This window comes from Ovis canadensis, chromosome 12 (genome assembly GCF_042477335.2).
Source record: "Ovis canadensis isolate MfBH-ARS-UI-01 breed Bighorn chromosome 12, ARS-UI_OviCan_v2, whole genome shotgun sequence".
NCBI classification, from domain to species: domain Eukaryota; kingdom Metazoa; phylum Chordata; class Mammalia; order Artiodactyla; family Bovidae; genus Ovis; species Ovis canadensis.
This window is the reverse complement of record NC_091256.1, coordinates 82,948,367-82,963,880: the sequence shown is the minus strand read 5'-3', so window position 1 is coordinate 82,963,880 and position 15,514 is coordinate 82,948,367. Positions and strand designations below refer to the sequence as shown.

General features: G+C 51.2%; 1 protein-coding gene across 4 annotated transcripts in view; it reads left to right on the top strand.

The window, feature by feature from the left end:
* The window catches only part of TRAF5 (TNF receptor associated factor 5), a 50,908-nt gene that overhangs the window by 348 nt on the left and 35,046 nt on the right, over nucleotides 1-15,514 (top strand). Inside the window, exon 2 of one of the 4 annotated variants that reach the window (XM_069544228.1) lies at nucleotides 585-724. The exons of the other annotated variants lie outside the window; for them this stretch is intronic. Coding sequence (XP_069400329.1) covers nucleotides 615-724 — 110 coding nt within the window. The 5' untranslated portion in view covers nucleotides 585-614. The remainder of the gene's footprint in view (nucleotides 1-584; nucleotides 725-15,514) is intronic. 4 annotated transcript variants of the gene reach the window in all.

Here is a 15,514-nt window from a genome sequence, read left to right as displayed (position 1 = left end):
CTTTGAAACCGAAAACACGTCGGCGGCAGGAGTCCGGCAGCTGCCTCCCCGCAGCCCGGCCCGGCCGCCCGGCCCCCGCTCGCGCCCGGCGAGTCCCCGACGGCCGCGGCGGGTGCACGCGAGGAGGCCCAGGGGCCCGGACCCCGGGTCGGGAGAAGCCGGCGGGGCAGGTGGCCCCTGATGCGAGCGAGTGGGTGCGGTGTGTATTGGGTGGGGGGCGGTTGGGTTCCGCGGCCCGGAACGAGTTTTCTGAGCAGAGAAGGGGTATTCCGAGGATGGAGACTGGGGGTCCCGAGCTGGGGAGCGCCTCCAGGGCGAGGGTGTCCACTCCGCGGACCAGAGGCAGGTCGGGGTGCACGGGCCGGGGAAGGACTTTAGGCGTGCCTGGCACGCGTGCCTGCAAACCCTTGTCTTCCCGCATGGCGCCGTGAGGCATCCGCTCTTTCCACTTTTGCAGGACCTTCCAGCCAGAATATTTTATTTTAGTTTAGTTTAGTTTAGTTTTTTATTTTTTAAATTTTAAAATCTTTAATTCTTACATGCGTTCCCAAACATGAACCCCCCTCCCACCTCCCTCCCCATAGAATATTTTAGAATGAAGCTTAAATACTGGCATGCATGGAACCTCAGGGGAGCCGTTCGATTGGGGGCGTGCTCATTTAGAACCACCCTCACCCCCAGCCAAGGAGAGCTCGAAGGGGTCTTGCAGGAAACCAAGACTCAGGTAGGAACGAGTTGCCCAGGGAACACCCAGAGAATTGGTGGAAACTGGGTTCTCCACAGCAGATGGCCTCGCCCTTGTTACTGCTCTGCAGGGTTTTGGCACTTCTGAGAATTCTCAGTGAATTCTGGGGCCGCTGCTCTTGCTACTAACCCCCGGGTGTCTCCTCTGACTCTCTGGGCTGTTTCTGCCCCCTCCTGCAGTTTCCATATTTGGCTATTTCAGATTTACTTTAATCAGAAGTCAGTTACCTCGCAGTGACGGTACCCAGGACTGCTAAGCGCTCGCGGTGGGGTTGGTGAAACGAGGCGTGGCTCCCAGCCGGGACTGTCCCCTGCGCACCCCACCCTCCACAGCCCCGGGCTCTGACCCGTGTCCCTTCCGGACAGGCCTCTAGTAACCAACTGAATTCAGTAAATATTTATTGGGCACCAGTGCTGGGTGAGAAGTGGGGAAGGGCCGATGGAATACATTCCTTCTTTCAGAGATACTTGCATTTTGAAAGGAGACATAAAATGAAAAGAAATTGGTTGAAGTGCTTCTGGGTATAGAACAGTTCTGGGGAGGGGGGGTGAGATAATTTTAGGCAGGGAAAGCCTGGGCTAGAACCTCTCAAATGGAGCATGCAGCTGCCTGCCTTGCCTTCCCCGCCTTCCCCACAGACAGCTGCAGACAGGGCTGTTAGCGCGATTGATGGTTTGGGTGAAAACCTTATCATCTGAACACTCTCACCTCCAACTTCAATTTGAACAAGGGAGACAGACGTTGCTGCAGAAGAGATGAAGGTGCATTGGAGGCAGAAAATGTCCAACCTTTATTTATCAAGGTTGTTGTTGTTGCTGTTTTGGTTCTTGTTTTGGACTCGGTGGAATGGGCTGACCCTCAGATGCTGGAATCTCTCTCTCCCTGGGTTCTGGACACTGGGAGAAGAAAGCCTTCTGTCTGAGCCAAACTGTGGAAGCCCTGCCAGAGGGATGGTGGTGGAGGGGGAGACTTTCTCCGGTCCTCTGGGCTGAGGTCTGAGGACAAGCAGGGTTTCCACTGATCCGCAAGCATCATCCACCCGGCCTGGGTGGCAGAGTAGTGGAAAAACTATGGAAAGGCGATGGGGTCCCATTTGCTGGAAGTACTTGCTGTCACCACTGGAATGATTGCAGAGAGAGGGGGCTGGATGTCTGTGAGTCAGTCCCATCAGGCTAGCCTGAGAAGCAGACCTTCCGTGACTATCTCAGCTTTATTGAAGAGGACCCTGAAGGAGAAATATGAAAGCCTTGCTCATAAAGCCCTTCCCCTTTCAAAGCCTTTCCCCATTGCTCTGGACATTTTGTTCTCATTTTGTCCTCCATGATACCCTTGAGAGTCAGGCCACAGCAGGATTATTGTTCACATGGCCCAGATGGGGAGGGTGAAGCACTGAGTGAAATAACCCTTTGGGCACCACTGCTGGGTGAGGCCTGGGTCTCCAAGGACTGTGGTTCCTCTGCCCCAGGCCCCTCACCTTGGTTTCTCAGAGCTACATCCACCCACCTCCAGCTCAGTGAGGGCTAAACAAGGGGAGGTGCCTGCATGCTGCCGCGCTTGGTTGCCTCTGACTCTTTGCGACTGTAGCCTGAGGACTGTAGCCCACCAGGCTCCTCTGTCCCTGGGAGTCTCCAGGCAAGAATACTGGAGTGGGTTGCCATTTCCTCCTCCAGAGGATCTTCCCAACCCAGGGATTGAACCCACATCTACCCAAGTCTCCTGCACGGTAGGTGGATTCTTTACTGCTGGGCCACCACGGCTTCCCTGGTGGGAAGAATCTGCCTGCAGTGTGGGAGGCCCAGGTTCGATCTCTGGTTTCAGAAGATATTCTGGAGAAGGGAATGGCAACCCACTCCAGTATTCTTGCCTGGAGAATCCCAGGGACAGAGGAGCCTGGCAGGCAAGGAGTCAGACGTGACTGAGCAACTAACAAGTGGACTCAGACTCTGATCATGCCTGGATGATCTGTTTCCGGTAACACAGAGCAAGTTTTCCTGGAGACTCTGCCCATGGCATGAACAGATACCACCTCTGTTAGTTCCACCTCCGCTAGCAAACTCAGGGTGAGACTCAGGGTATCTGGTCTTGTTTGTAGCCTGGCATCTAGCACAGAGGAGGACTAAACAGATGCTGGCATTGAATTCAGTGGAAGTGTGTCTCCCTTGGGCTTCGAGCTGCCGGGGTCCAATGGCTGAGAAATGCATCCTGGGTGGGGCTCTGGAGACACTGCGCTGCCAGCAGGACTCATCTGCACCCCGAAGTCAGCATAGCGCCGTCCAGTTGACAAATAGCTGTCTCACCGGCTGAACCACTCATCGCCTCCCCAAGAGCAGGGAGAGGCAGCTGCTGTCCTTGTACATTACCAGGCTGCAAGCTGGGCCTCAGACGTGACTTCAAACATCTCACAGCACGTGGGGAGTGGCCGGGACCCCAGCCCATGTCTTCTGACTCTAGTTCATGAGCTCTGATAGTTTTGTGGCTAGAGGAAACCAGGATTCTGGGCAGGAGGGTGGGGGGACCCAAAGAGCATTCATCAAAGGTTGCCTGACACCTCTGTCACCCATCCGGGTTCTTTAATAAGAGTCAGGAGACCAGGGCAGGAGGGCAGCAGCTGAGGCCTCCTCTGAACAGCAATACCTGTTCAGATGGTGGCTTTTCCCAACGTTCCTCTGGGGCAGGAGCTGTCACCCCAGTAGTGTTGTAGGTGGGGTGTGTGTGTGTGTGTCGGGGAACAAGCTGCAGGGCAAAAGTCACCCCCAGGGCTGCTGAGGCCAGAGCCAGGCTACAGCGTTTGCTGCTTTGCTCAGAGTGAAACTGCGTTTGGAGGGCCAGACAGCAGCCGTTCCCCTCGGGTCCCCAGCAGGCCTTGTCTTGTGAGGAAGTGGGCTGGAGGGCCAGGGGGAAAATAAAAGTGAAAACACTCAGCAGTTCTCATAGAAAAATTCAAAGTCCCTTTGCGGTGACAGTGATAAGTCGTTTCTGCCCATTGGCACCTGGAGGCAGGCAGTGGCACATACAGGTGGGGACGGGGCTGTAGAGAGACCAGCGTGCAGCCAAGTGTTGGCGCAAGTCCTGTGGCCCCGGAGGTGACTGAGGGAGCCCAGGGAGCTCCCTGCCCCAAGGTTCGCGTTTGCGGGAAGGAGTACCCAGCTCACTTCCTTCCAGGAGAGCCTCACGCCTTTTTTCTTGACCCGCGCTCCATCATCACCTCTCTTCTCCAAGCCAGAGCATCCCCGAGGTTTCCTCTACAGCTTTTTTCTCTCTCGAGGAAAAGGAGCTCTCTTGACCAGCGGGAGGGCACCTTCTCCATCTACACCCCCGATCCCGCCCTTGCCTCTCTTGGAGACAGAGACAGACCCACTCCCTTCATAATTCCCTGGCCACTGACTCCTTCCCCTCTGCCACATGCTCCGTCTCTGTTAAACAGGACCCCACGCTTCCTCGTCCTTTCAGCGACCAGCTTCTGGAAAGAGCAGCTGGCACTTGCCCTTGCCCTTGGCGTTCTCTTCCTCATCAGTTCCGTGCACCTGCCCCGCTGCCTGTGTTGCCCTTTGCAGGCTTCCAGGGCTGCTAATCCTCAGTCGCCAGCCTGCTCTGCAGCTGCTGCTCGGCTCCTGGAAGGGGGCTGCACTGTCCCCTCTGATGTTTCCTTCCTTAACCTGGAGCTCCTCGTCCTCTTCCCGCCCTGAGCGGGGCCACGGCTGTGTCTTCTGGCTCCCCTGGAGCCCTGCGGTGCAGCCAAGGTTAACCAGCGCTCCCAGGGAAAGGCTGATCAAGTCTCTGCCTCTCAACTTCTTGGCCAGTTCGATTTGTGATGTTTCAGGAGCCCCTTGGGCTTCCCTTGTGTCTCAGCTGGTAAAGAATCTGCCCACAATGTGGGAGACCTGGGTTCGATCCCTGGGTTGGGAAGATCCCCGGGAGAAGGGAAAGGCTCCCCACTCCAGTATCTGGCCTGGAGAATTCCACAGACTGTGTAGTCCTTGGGGTTGCAAAGAGTCGGACACAACTGAGTGACTTTCACTTTCATCGGAGCCCCTTAGACACTCACCCAAGGCCCCCCTTCCCCCGTGTTCTCCCTGACCTGACAGACATCCCTGCTGGGCCCTCATCATCTCGTCCCCGTCTCCAGCCCGTCCTGACCTGCTGTCTTTCCCTGGGGCTGCTGCCTGAGTTCCCCGGTCCAGCCCCCTCCTTCCTGTGATCCCTGAGCTGTCCGTCTGTCTTCTCTCCACACCGCTGCAGGGGGGCCTCCTTACTGCAGAGTCTAATCAAGACCTACTCTTTCCACTCACGGCGTGGTAGAAATAGTGTGGACTTCAGATCTGTTATTTATGACTTGCCAGTTGTCGTATGGTTGGGGCAAGTTGCCCAACTTCCATGAGTTTCTGTATTCCCACGGGTAAACAGAGATAGTAATGTCCCCCACTTGGGGTTGCTGGAAGGATTAAGTGAGCCAATTATATACACAGAGCCTAGTGCCTGACAAGTATTCAACAAAGCTGGGTTTCTTCTTTTATGTTTTCGGCTGCATAGGGATTTGTGGGGTCTCTGGGGAGGTGGAAAATGTTTGTCTAGCCTGAAAGCATTCAAATTTAAATTAAAAACAGAGAGCACAAGAGCTGCCACGTGCCAGGGTAGACCATCATTTAAACTAGCCTACTGCTTCCATTCTGCAGTCTCTAGACCAGGCCAACCTCAAGGGCCAGAGTAGGCGAACCTCCACGGGGCAGGGCATGGTTGTGCTGAGCCCACAGCAGGTAGAGGGCAGAGAGTGGGGCTAACAATCCCAGATAAAAGGAGGCCCAGCTCCAGGGGTGGATATCAAAGGGAGATTTCCAGTCCTTGAGAAAGACTCGTGGGCAGAGCAGTGCAACTTTGGAGGCATAATAGTGCTGGGCAGCGAGGCAGCACGGGGACCCAGCAGAAGAAATAAAATGGATTTGGGAAGCCAAATACAGGCACTGGCTTGCTCACCAGGAACAGAGCCGTCACTTCAGTGGAATCAACTGTGAGGTCAGAGCAGATTGAGGAGTGAGTCAACTTGGGGCCAAACTGCCAGCCAGACCCCTCTCTGTGCTCCCTTCCTAAGGGGGTGGCTCGGGACAGCCCCATCTGTGCCCTGAGCCTCCATTAGAGGAGCCCTTGATGCTGGAGGATGGAGGTGGGGGTGGGCATGGAGTTAAGCTGAGCTAGTCATGAAAGTCTGTCTTTTGCCTTCAGGATGTGGGGACTCTGAGAAAGAGACTGGGCAGATATCCCTGATACAACCTAAGATAACGTCCCATGCTTCCCTGGGTTAAAGGCAAAAAAGTGAAGGCTTGAATGCTAAGTAGATGCAGAATAAAAGAAATGACTAAGCAACTGGTGGGATCATTCCAGGAAGCCCCTCCTGAAGAATGGGAGGACGGAGGGCTGGGAGGAGGCTGAGGAATACTGGGCTGTGGGCAAAGGCGTTTCTGCAGGACATAGGAAGGAATGTGTGTGCTCAGTGGGTCTGACTCTTTGCGACCCCGTGGACTGTAGCCCCCCAGGCTCCTCTCTCCATGGGATTTCTCAGGCAAGAATACGGGAGTCAGTTACCATTTCCTCCTCCTGGGGATCTTCCCAACCCAGGGATCAAACCCTTGTCTCCATTTCCTGCATCTGCTGCATTGGTGGCAGATTCTTTACCACAAGCCACCTGGGGAGCCAGGTGAATAGTTGTTCTTAATGGAGGGAAAGTAGATTATTCTAGAATGGATTGATATTGAGGTAGTTGTTATAGAAAAACACCCAATAATTGGGGATTTGCTGCAACCTCTCCATAGCGTTCCCACAGACCTTCCTCCAAAATGTCCAGCGCCATGTATTTGCTTTGGATGGGCACATGGTACACTCTTTCGATCTTTCCTCGATGCTGACAAAAATTCCATATGCATGAGTTCAGTGGTTCACTGACACTGGATCTGTCTAACAAGTGTGACTTCTATAGCCCCTATCTCTTCCACCTTGTGACTATATTGCTGGGTTACATCAACTCTGGTTACGCTGGGTTGAACAGCTGCAGGGCCTTGTCAACTAAAAAAAAAAGATGCACAACCTGAGAGCTGTGACTTCCCTTTTATTTGGGGCAAATTGAGGACTGCAGCCTGGGAGACAGCACCGCGGATAGTTTTGAGAAACTGATGCAAAGAGGCAGTGGGGGAAGGTCGATACATCAGATTTTGGTGAAGGGGAAGTTCAGTGCAAGCAAATGTTTACTTTACAAGAGGCTTTCTGCTAGTCACAAGGAGTTGTCATCATGAAGGGATTTAGTGCTTTTCTAGATATGAAGAGAGGCAAGGATTTGGAATTATGAAATTAGTTCCTGAAAATATCTAACTATCTAAAGACCTGTTCCCAAAACCATCCCAAAGAAAAAGAAATGCAAGAAGGCAAAGTGGTTGTCTGAGGAGGCTTTACAAATAGCTGAGAAAAAAAAGGGAAGCAAAAAGCAAGGGAGAAAGGGAAAGATATACCCAACTGAATGCAGAGTTCCAGACAATAGGAAGAAGAGATAAGAAAGCTTCGCAAATGAACAATACAAAGAAACAGAGGAAAACAATAGAATGGGAAAGACTCGAGATGTCTTCAAGAAAATTGGAGATATCAAGGGAACATTTCATGTAAGGATGGGCACAGTAAAGGACAGAGATGATAAGAACCTAACATAAGCAGAAAAGATTAAGAAGAGGTGGCAAGAATACACAGAAAAACTATATGAAAAGGTCTTAATGACCAGGATAACCACAATGGTGTGATCACTCACATAGAGCCAGATGTCCTGGAGTGTGAAGTCAAGTGGGCTTTTGGAAGCATTACTACAAACAAAGCTAGTGGAGGTGATGGAATTCCAGCTGAGCTATTTAAAATCCTAAAAGATGAATATGTTGAAATACTGCACTCAATATGCCAGCCAATTTGGAATAGTCAGCAGTGGCCATAATACTGGAAAAGGTCGGTTTTCATTCCAATTCCAAAGAAGGGCAATGCCAAAGAACGTTCAAACTATCATACAGTTGCTCTCATTTTGCAGCCTTTGACTGTGTGGATCACAATAAACTGTGGAAAATTCTGAAAGAGATGGGAATACCAGACCACCTGACCTGCCTCTTGAGAAATCTGTATGCAGGTCAGGAAGCAGCAGTTAGAACTGGAAATGGAAAAACAGACTGGTTCCAAATAGGAAAAGGAGTACATCAAGGCTGTATATTGTCACCCTGCTTATTTAACTTCTATGCAGAGTACATCATGAGAAACGCTGGGTTGGAAGAAGCACAAGCTGGAATCAAGATTGCCAGGAGAAATATCAATAACCTGAGATATGCAGATGACACCACCCTTATGGCAGAAAGTGAAGAGGAACTAAAAAGTCTCTTGATGCAAGTGAAAGTGGAGAGTGAAAAAGTTGGCCTAAAGCTCAGCATTCAGAAAACGAAGATCATGGCATCTGGTCCCATCACTTCATGGGAAATAGATGGGGAAACAGTGGAAACAGTGTCAGACTTAATTTTTTGGGGCTCCAAAATCACTGCAGATGGTGATTGCAGCCATGAAATTAAAAGATGCTTACTCCTTGGAAGAAAAGTTATGACCAACCTAGATAGTATATTCAAAAGCAGAGACATTACTTTGCCAACTAAGATCCGTCTAGTCAAGGCTATGGTTTTTCCTGTGGTCATGTATGGATGTGAGATTTGGACTGTGAAGAAGGCTGAGCACCGAAGAATTGATGCTTTTGAACTGTAGTGTTGGAGAAGACTCTTGAGAGTCCCTTGGACTGCAAGGAGATCCAACCAGTCCATTTTGAAGGAGATCAGCCCAGGGATTTCTTTGGAAGGAATGATGCTAAAGCTGAAGCTCCAATACTTTGGCCACCTCATGCAAAGAGTTGACTCATTGGAAAAGACTCTGATGCTGGGAAGGATTGGGGGCAGGAGGAGAAGGGGACAACAGAGGATGAGATGGCTGGATGGCATCACTGACTCAATGGACTTGAGTCTGAGTGAACTCCGGGAGTTGGTGATAGACAGGGAGGCCTGGCATGCTGCGATTCATGGGGTTGCAAAGAGTCGGACACGACTGAGCGACTGAACTGAACTGAACTGAACTGAACTGAAAGAGTCGGACACGACTGAGCGACTGAACTGGAACTGAAGGTTATGCTCATCACTTCATGGGAAATAGATGGGGAAACCATGGGGAAAGTGTCAGATTTTATTTGGGAGGGCTCCAAAATCACTGCAGATGGTGATTGCAGCCATGAAATTAAAAGACGCTTCTTGGAAGGAAAGTTATGACCAACCTAGATAGCAAATTCAAAAGCAGAGACATTACTTTGCCAACAAAGGTCCGTCTAGTCAAGGCTATGGTTTTTCCAGTGGTTTCGTATGGATGTGAGAGTTGGACTGTGAAGAAAGCTGAGCGCTGAAGAATTGATGCTTTTGAACTGTGGTGTTGGAGAAGACTCTTGAGAGTCCCTCGGACTGCAGGGAGATCCAATCAGTCCATTCTAAAGGAGACTGGTCCTGGGTGTTCTTTGGAAGGAATGATGCTAAAGCTGAAACTCCAGTACTTTGGACACCTAATGCAAAGAGTTGACTCACTGGAAAAGACTCTGATGCTGGGAGGGATTAGGGGCAGGAGAAGAAGAGGACAAGAGAGGATGAGATGGCTGTATGGCATCACCAACTCTATGGATGTCAGTTTGAGTGAACTCCGGGAGTTGGTGATGGACAGAGAGGCCTGGCGTGCTGCAATTCATGGGGTCGCAAAGAGTCGGACACGACTGAGTGACTGAACTGAACTGAAGGTTATGCTCAAAATCCTTCAAGCTAGGTTTCAACAGTATGTAAACAGAGAACTTCTAGATGTACAAGCTGGGAGGCACCAGAGATCAAATTGCCAACATTTGTTGGATTGTAGATAGCAAGGGATTCCCAGAAAAACATGTACTTCTGCCTCATTGACTACGCTAAAGCCTTTGACTGTGTGGATCACAACAAACTGTGGAAAATTCACTTAATTCTTTAAAGTGATGGGAATACCAAACCACCTTACCTGCCTCTTGAATGTAGGTCAAGAAGCAACAGTTAGATATGGACATGGGACAAACGGACTGGTTCCAAATTGGGAAAGGAGTACGTCAAGGCTGTATATTGTCAGCCTGCTTATTTAACTTATATGCAGAATACATCGTGCGAAATGCCGGGCTGGATGAATCACAAGCTGGAATGAAGATTGCCAGGAGAAATATCAATAACCTCAGATATGCAGATGATATCACTCTAATGGCAGAAAGAGAAGAGGAACTTTAGTTCCTCTTGATGAAGGTGAGAGAGGAGGGTGAAAAAACTGGCTTAAAACTCAATATTAAAAAAAAAACTAAGATCATGACATCTGGTCCCATCACTTCATGGCAAATAAAAGGGAAAACAGTGCAACAGGGACAGACTTTATTTTCTTGGGCTCCAAAATCACTGTGGACAGCGGCTGCAGCCACAAAATTAAAAGAGTTGCTCCTTGGAAGGAAAGCTATGACAAACTTAGACAATGTATTAAAAAACAAAGTCATCAGTTTGCGAACGAAGGTCCACCTAGTCAAAGGTATGGTTTTTCCAGTTGTCATGTACAGACGTGAGAGCTGGACTGTAAAGAAGGCTGAGTGCCAAAGAACTGATGCTTTCAAATTGTGGTACTGGAGAAGACTCTTGAGAGTCCCTTGGACAACAAGGAGATCAAACTAGTCAATCCTAAAGGAAATCAACCCTGAATATTCATTAGAAGGACGGATGTTGAAGCTGAAACTCCAATACTTTGGCCACCTGATGTGAAGAACTGACTCATTGGAAAAGACCCTGATGCTGGGAAAGATTGAGTGCAAGAGAAGGGGGCGGTAGAAGATGAGATGGTTAGATAGCATCACCGACTCAAAAGATACAAATTTGAGCCAACTCTGGGAGATAGTGAAGGACAGGGAAGCCTGGCGTGTGACAGTCCACGGGGTCACAAAGAGTTAGATGGGACTTAGAGACTGAACAGCAACAAAAGGTCTGTCCCACCAGTTTCCCTGGAGCACAGAGTGCTTCACTCTCCAGCCTGAACTGCCTTCAGGGGGTGGTGAAGGTCAGCAGCTGCAGCAGCACAGGGTTCCGTCTCCGCAGAGGGAGATGGCAAATGCCCTTGGCAAGCGCCTGTTTGGAGGTGATAGCCTTCTATACCTGACCTATCTGTTCCTAACTTTCTTCATGTCATTTCTCCTGCCTGGAATGCCTCCTGTTTTAATCTACTATTTCATGCCTCTTTCACTCTTTTCAAAGAAAACTCAAAATTTGTTTCTCATTAGAAAGGCTGGCCCCCAAGTCCATGCCCAGGTTCAATAATTTGCTGGGAGGACTCACAGGATTCAGGGAATAGTCATACAGCTAAGGGTTTTCACAGTGGAAGGATGCAAGACAAAATCAGCAGAGGGAAAAGGCACTTGGGACGAAGTCTGGAGGAGACCAGGTGCGTGCTTCCAAGTGTCCTCCCCCAGTGAAGTCACACAGGACTTGCTTAATCCATCCTGCACTGTGAATTGTGGTAACGCCTGTGAAATGTCATCTATCGGGAAAGCTCGTTGGATACTCAGCATCGAGGGTTTTTACTGGAGACTGGTCATATAGGCACCTTCTGCATAGCATACACCAAAAATCCCAGACTTCCAGAAAAAAAAAAAAAAACAGCAACAAAAACAGCAGATGTTCAACCCAAACCATATTGTTTGCACAGTTTAGGTACCACGAGCAACTCAGGGTGGGGAGAGCCCACCCCAAATCCACCTTCCCAGACATCATGCAAGGGCTCTCTAGGGGTGGCAGTTGCAGCCCTGCTATCTTAACCCCTTCCTGCCCAGCTTCCCTGCATAATCCCACCTCAGTCAGTTCACTCAGTCTTGTCCAGCTTGTTGCGATCCCATGGACTGTAGCACGCCAGGCTTCCCTGTCCATCACCAACTCCCGAAGCTTACTCAATTCATGTGCACTGAGTAGGTGATGCCATCTGACCATCTCATCCTCTGTCATCTGCTTCTCCTCCTGCCTTCAATATTTCCCAGCACCAGGGTCTCTTCCAAGGAGTCAGTTCTTTGCATTAGGTGGCCAAAGTACCGGAGTTTCAGCTTCAGCATCAGTCCCTAACTAATCCCACCTCAGTGCCTAACTATAATTATGCTACAGAGAGAATCCCCCCATGTGAGGGGCCAGAAGACCTGGGTTCAAGCCCAACATGGCCACCTACTTCTGGGTGATCATTTGGGTCCCCCAAACTTCATTTTCCTATTTGGAAAAGGAGAGTCGTAGTTCTTCTTTGTAGATTTCCAGGGTGACTGTGAGGATCAAGTGAGATGACTTAGTAGGTATCCACCCTGCTTGGTTGAGCACCTGCTATGTCCAGGGCTGTGAGTGAGCTTGCAGGGCATGGAGGGAAGCGTGGTGCAGTGGCTTTGATAGGAGACAAGCCCAAGGTTGAGTCCTGGCCCGGAAGTTGGCAGCTGTGTCACCCTGATCATGCTCTTTGAGCTCCCTGAGCTTCAGGACCTGACCTGCAAAAGGTGAGCGTGAGTCATGAAACTAGTGCCTATCCTTCATGGGGCTGCTGTGCAGAGTATGTGCAACAACCCAAAGGAAGCAGCTAGCCACAGTATCTAGCACACTGCAGGCACCCAAAGGGGCAGCTGTTCGTTTACTCAGATATTCGAGTGCTTGCTTGAGACACAGTCCCAGCCCTGCTTTCCATGTGTGGATGCAGACTGATATTGAACAGATAATTGCCTTAAAAATGAGTGTACTCAGAAGTGCGATGAAGGAGAAGTCCAGTGTGATGATGGGCTTGTGCTGAGGAAGAAGGGGGCCAAGCTGGCTGAGGGGGCCTGTGAGGCTTCACTGCATAGCGAGGCTTAAGCTGGGCTCGGATGACTTGGGTTCAGTGAGAGGTGGGGGTCGGGGAGGGGATGTTTCCAGAGCAGAGACAAGAGCGTGAGCGAAGGGAGACCAGTCTTAGGATGAGGGCTGGGGGAAAGAAGGGTCTCCACTCCTGTGAGGAATGGCAAAAAAAAAAAAAAAAAAAAGCCAGAGAGGCTGGAGAATAAGGGGTGGGGAGTGAGATGCCCTGGAGAAGTGGGCGGGGCCATGGTTAGCTCAGTGACGGGTTTGGAACCGTGAGAGTGATGCGAGGCGGTGGAAAGTCTGTGGGAGTAAGAACACTGTGACTTTTTCAGAGGCCAGTCAGGCTGCTGTGTGGGGGATTCCTGGGGGCAGAGCGGTGAGTAGGGTAGGGAGACCCGCTTTACGAGGGGAGGCTCATAGCAGGAGACCGGTGCAGAAGCGAGGGTGGTGTGAACTGGGTTTGAGAGGAGGAGGGAAGGCTCTGCCAGGGATGATTCCAGTTGTCTGGGCACAACAGCAGGATAAAAAGTGGCCCTTCCTGGAGAGGGAGCCCTGCAGAGAGGAGACATCAGTTCCGTTTTGGGTGTGTTGGTGCTGGGGTCCTGTGAAACCCTGAAAAGGAGACACCAGGTGAGCAGTAGCCCATGTGGGCCCAGACGCAGTGGGGACACTGGGGAGCGGCTAGTTTGTTTGTGGTCTTTGATGGCAGGACACTGTGGTTTCGGGGAAGCTAAAGGGAAAGAGTGTTTTAAAGTGTGCCTTTGGGGTGAGGGTGGGGGTTGGGGTCACTAATATCTGATGTAGCTGGGAAGCCAGCTGAGATAAAGTTGGGAAATTGACTACTGGCTTAAGTGACCCGGAAGTCCCTGGGCCCTGGGTGAGAGCAGCATGGGGCGCTTGGTAGGGGTGTTAGCCAGGCCCAAGTGGGCTGAAGACTGGATGGATCGGCTTGACCAGAGGCCGGTGGGGATGGTCACTCCACTGCATGAGGCGGGGTGGGAGGCGGTGTCAGGAGGTTTGGCTGGGAGAGGAAAGCAAGCTCGAGCTTCTTAGGCAAATGTGAGAGTGGGAATTTGGAAGGTGGCTTGCCTCTGAGAAGAGACCTGTGCTTCTGTGAGTGCCAAGGAAGGAGGCAGCTGAACGGGAGAGGCTGAAGGGAGGAGGCTGAAGTCTGGGGCATGAGGAGAGCCTGGTGCAGAGGCTGCCTCTGTGAGGGGGTGTGGGCCGCGGAGCAGCCCCCCCACCCCAACCCACACAGGGGGACAGAGCATGCAGGACAGAGCTCTGCTCAGTGGCAGGAAGTGGAGGTGGCTCTGGTCGGAAGACGTTTGTTTTCTGTGCAGTAGGAAGGGAAGTTTCCTGGTGAGATGGAGGGAGATGTGATCAAGGTCTGTGGAGAGGAGAGAGGCTTGAAACAGATGTTGGAAACGAGAGAGTGAGCTGAAAGGCAAGCTGGCCCAGAGCCCTGTGACCTGTTCTCCTGAAAGAAGTCTCTGGTGAAATACTCAAGCCAACGTGATTTTGAATCTCTAGAACCTTGTGAGGTGCCTCAGTGAGGATCCCATACCTATTTTGGGGGAAAAAAAAAAAAAGTCCTTCTTAGCATTTTCCCGCCTTCCCACATACCTGTCTGCCCACCCAGGGGCTGCTTCATGCTGGTGGGACCGAGGAGCATCATTGAGGCTCCAATCTTCCACCCACCTCCTCATGCCCACTACCCCTCCACCCACCAAGTGCCCATCATCGGCCAGCTTTGCCTTCTCCAGCTGTGACCGGTAGACCACCAGGACTCAGAACAGACTGTCAGGCCCTGGGAAGCACGCTCAGTGGGAAAGAGCCTGTCCTGCCTCCTCCAGAAACTCCTGAGGCTGTTGTTCAGTCTTTCGTGAGTTCTTACTGATCGCCCAGCATGTGCCCTGTTCTAAGTATTGCTTTCCTCCAGAAGCAGAAGAAACATTCCCGGAGGTAGAAGAAACATTCCCGCCCTCACAGAGCTTATATTCTGGCAGGAAGGTAGTAAAGAAGCAAGCACCTGGCATGCTGCATGGTAATAATTGCTTTGAGGAGGAATGCAGCAGGCTAGGGGGCTGCTGGGATGTTATGATTCCAGATGGGTTGCGAAGTCCTTGCCTGTGAGCTCACGTATGAGCAGGGAAGTGAGGAATGAGCTATTCAGGGGTCGGGGGTGCGAGCATTCCAGCAGGGGGACAGCACGCAGGAGGCGCGTCTGCCAGTCAAGAGAGAGCCAGGCTCGTGTGACTGGTGTGTCCTGGGAAATGGAGATGGAGAATGGAGACCAGGTCACAGGACTCTGAGGACACCGGCTCATGCCCTGAGTGTGATGGGGTCCTTGGGGCAGAGGAGGGACATATATCTGACTCTATTTGACTGCTGGGTTATGAACACACTGTGAAGGGACAGAGGCAGAGGAAGAGACCAGCCAGGGGACAAGGGCTGTACCTAGTGGGGATGATGGTGACTTAGACTGGGATGGTTATGCTGACAGTATGAGACATGGGTAGATAATGTTTGGAGGAACAGCCAATAGGATTTGGTGTTGTGGGATGGAGAGTGGGAGGAGCCAAGGATGACTTCACAGCTCTTGGTCCAAGCTTCAGGTGGATTGGTGCTGCCCGTTTACTGAGCTGGGGGAAGGTGGTGGGAGGAGCCAGCTGGATGGAGGAAGACGGGATGACTCATGTTTGAGATATTTAATGAATAAATGTGGAGCTCTGGACTAGGCATTCGGGATGACTCATATTCAGGACGGGGACCCAGCCTGCAGATAGGAACCAGGAAATTTTCAGCCTTAGATGACATCTGAGCCCCG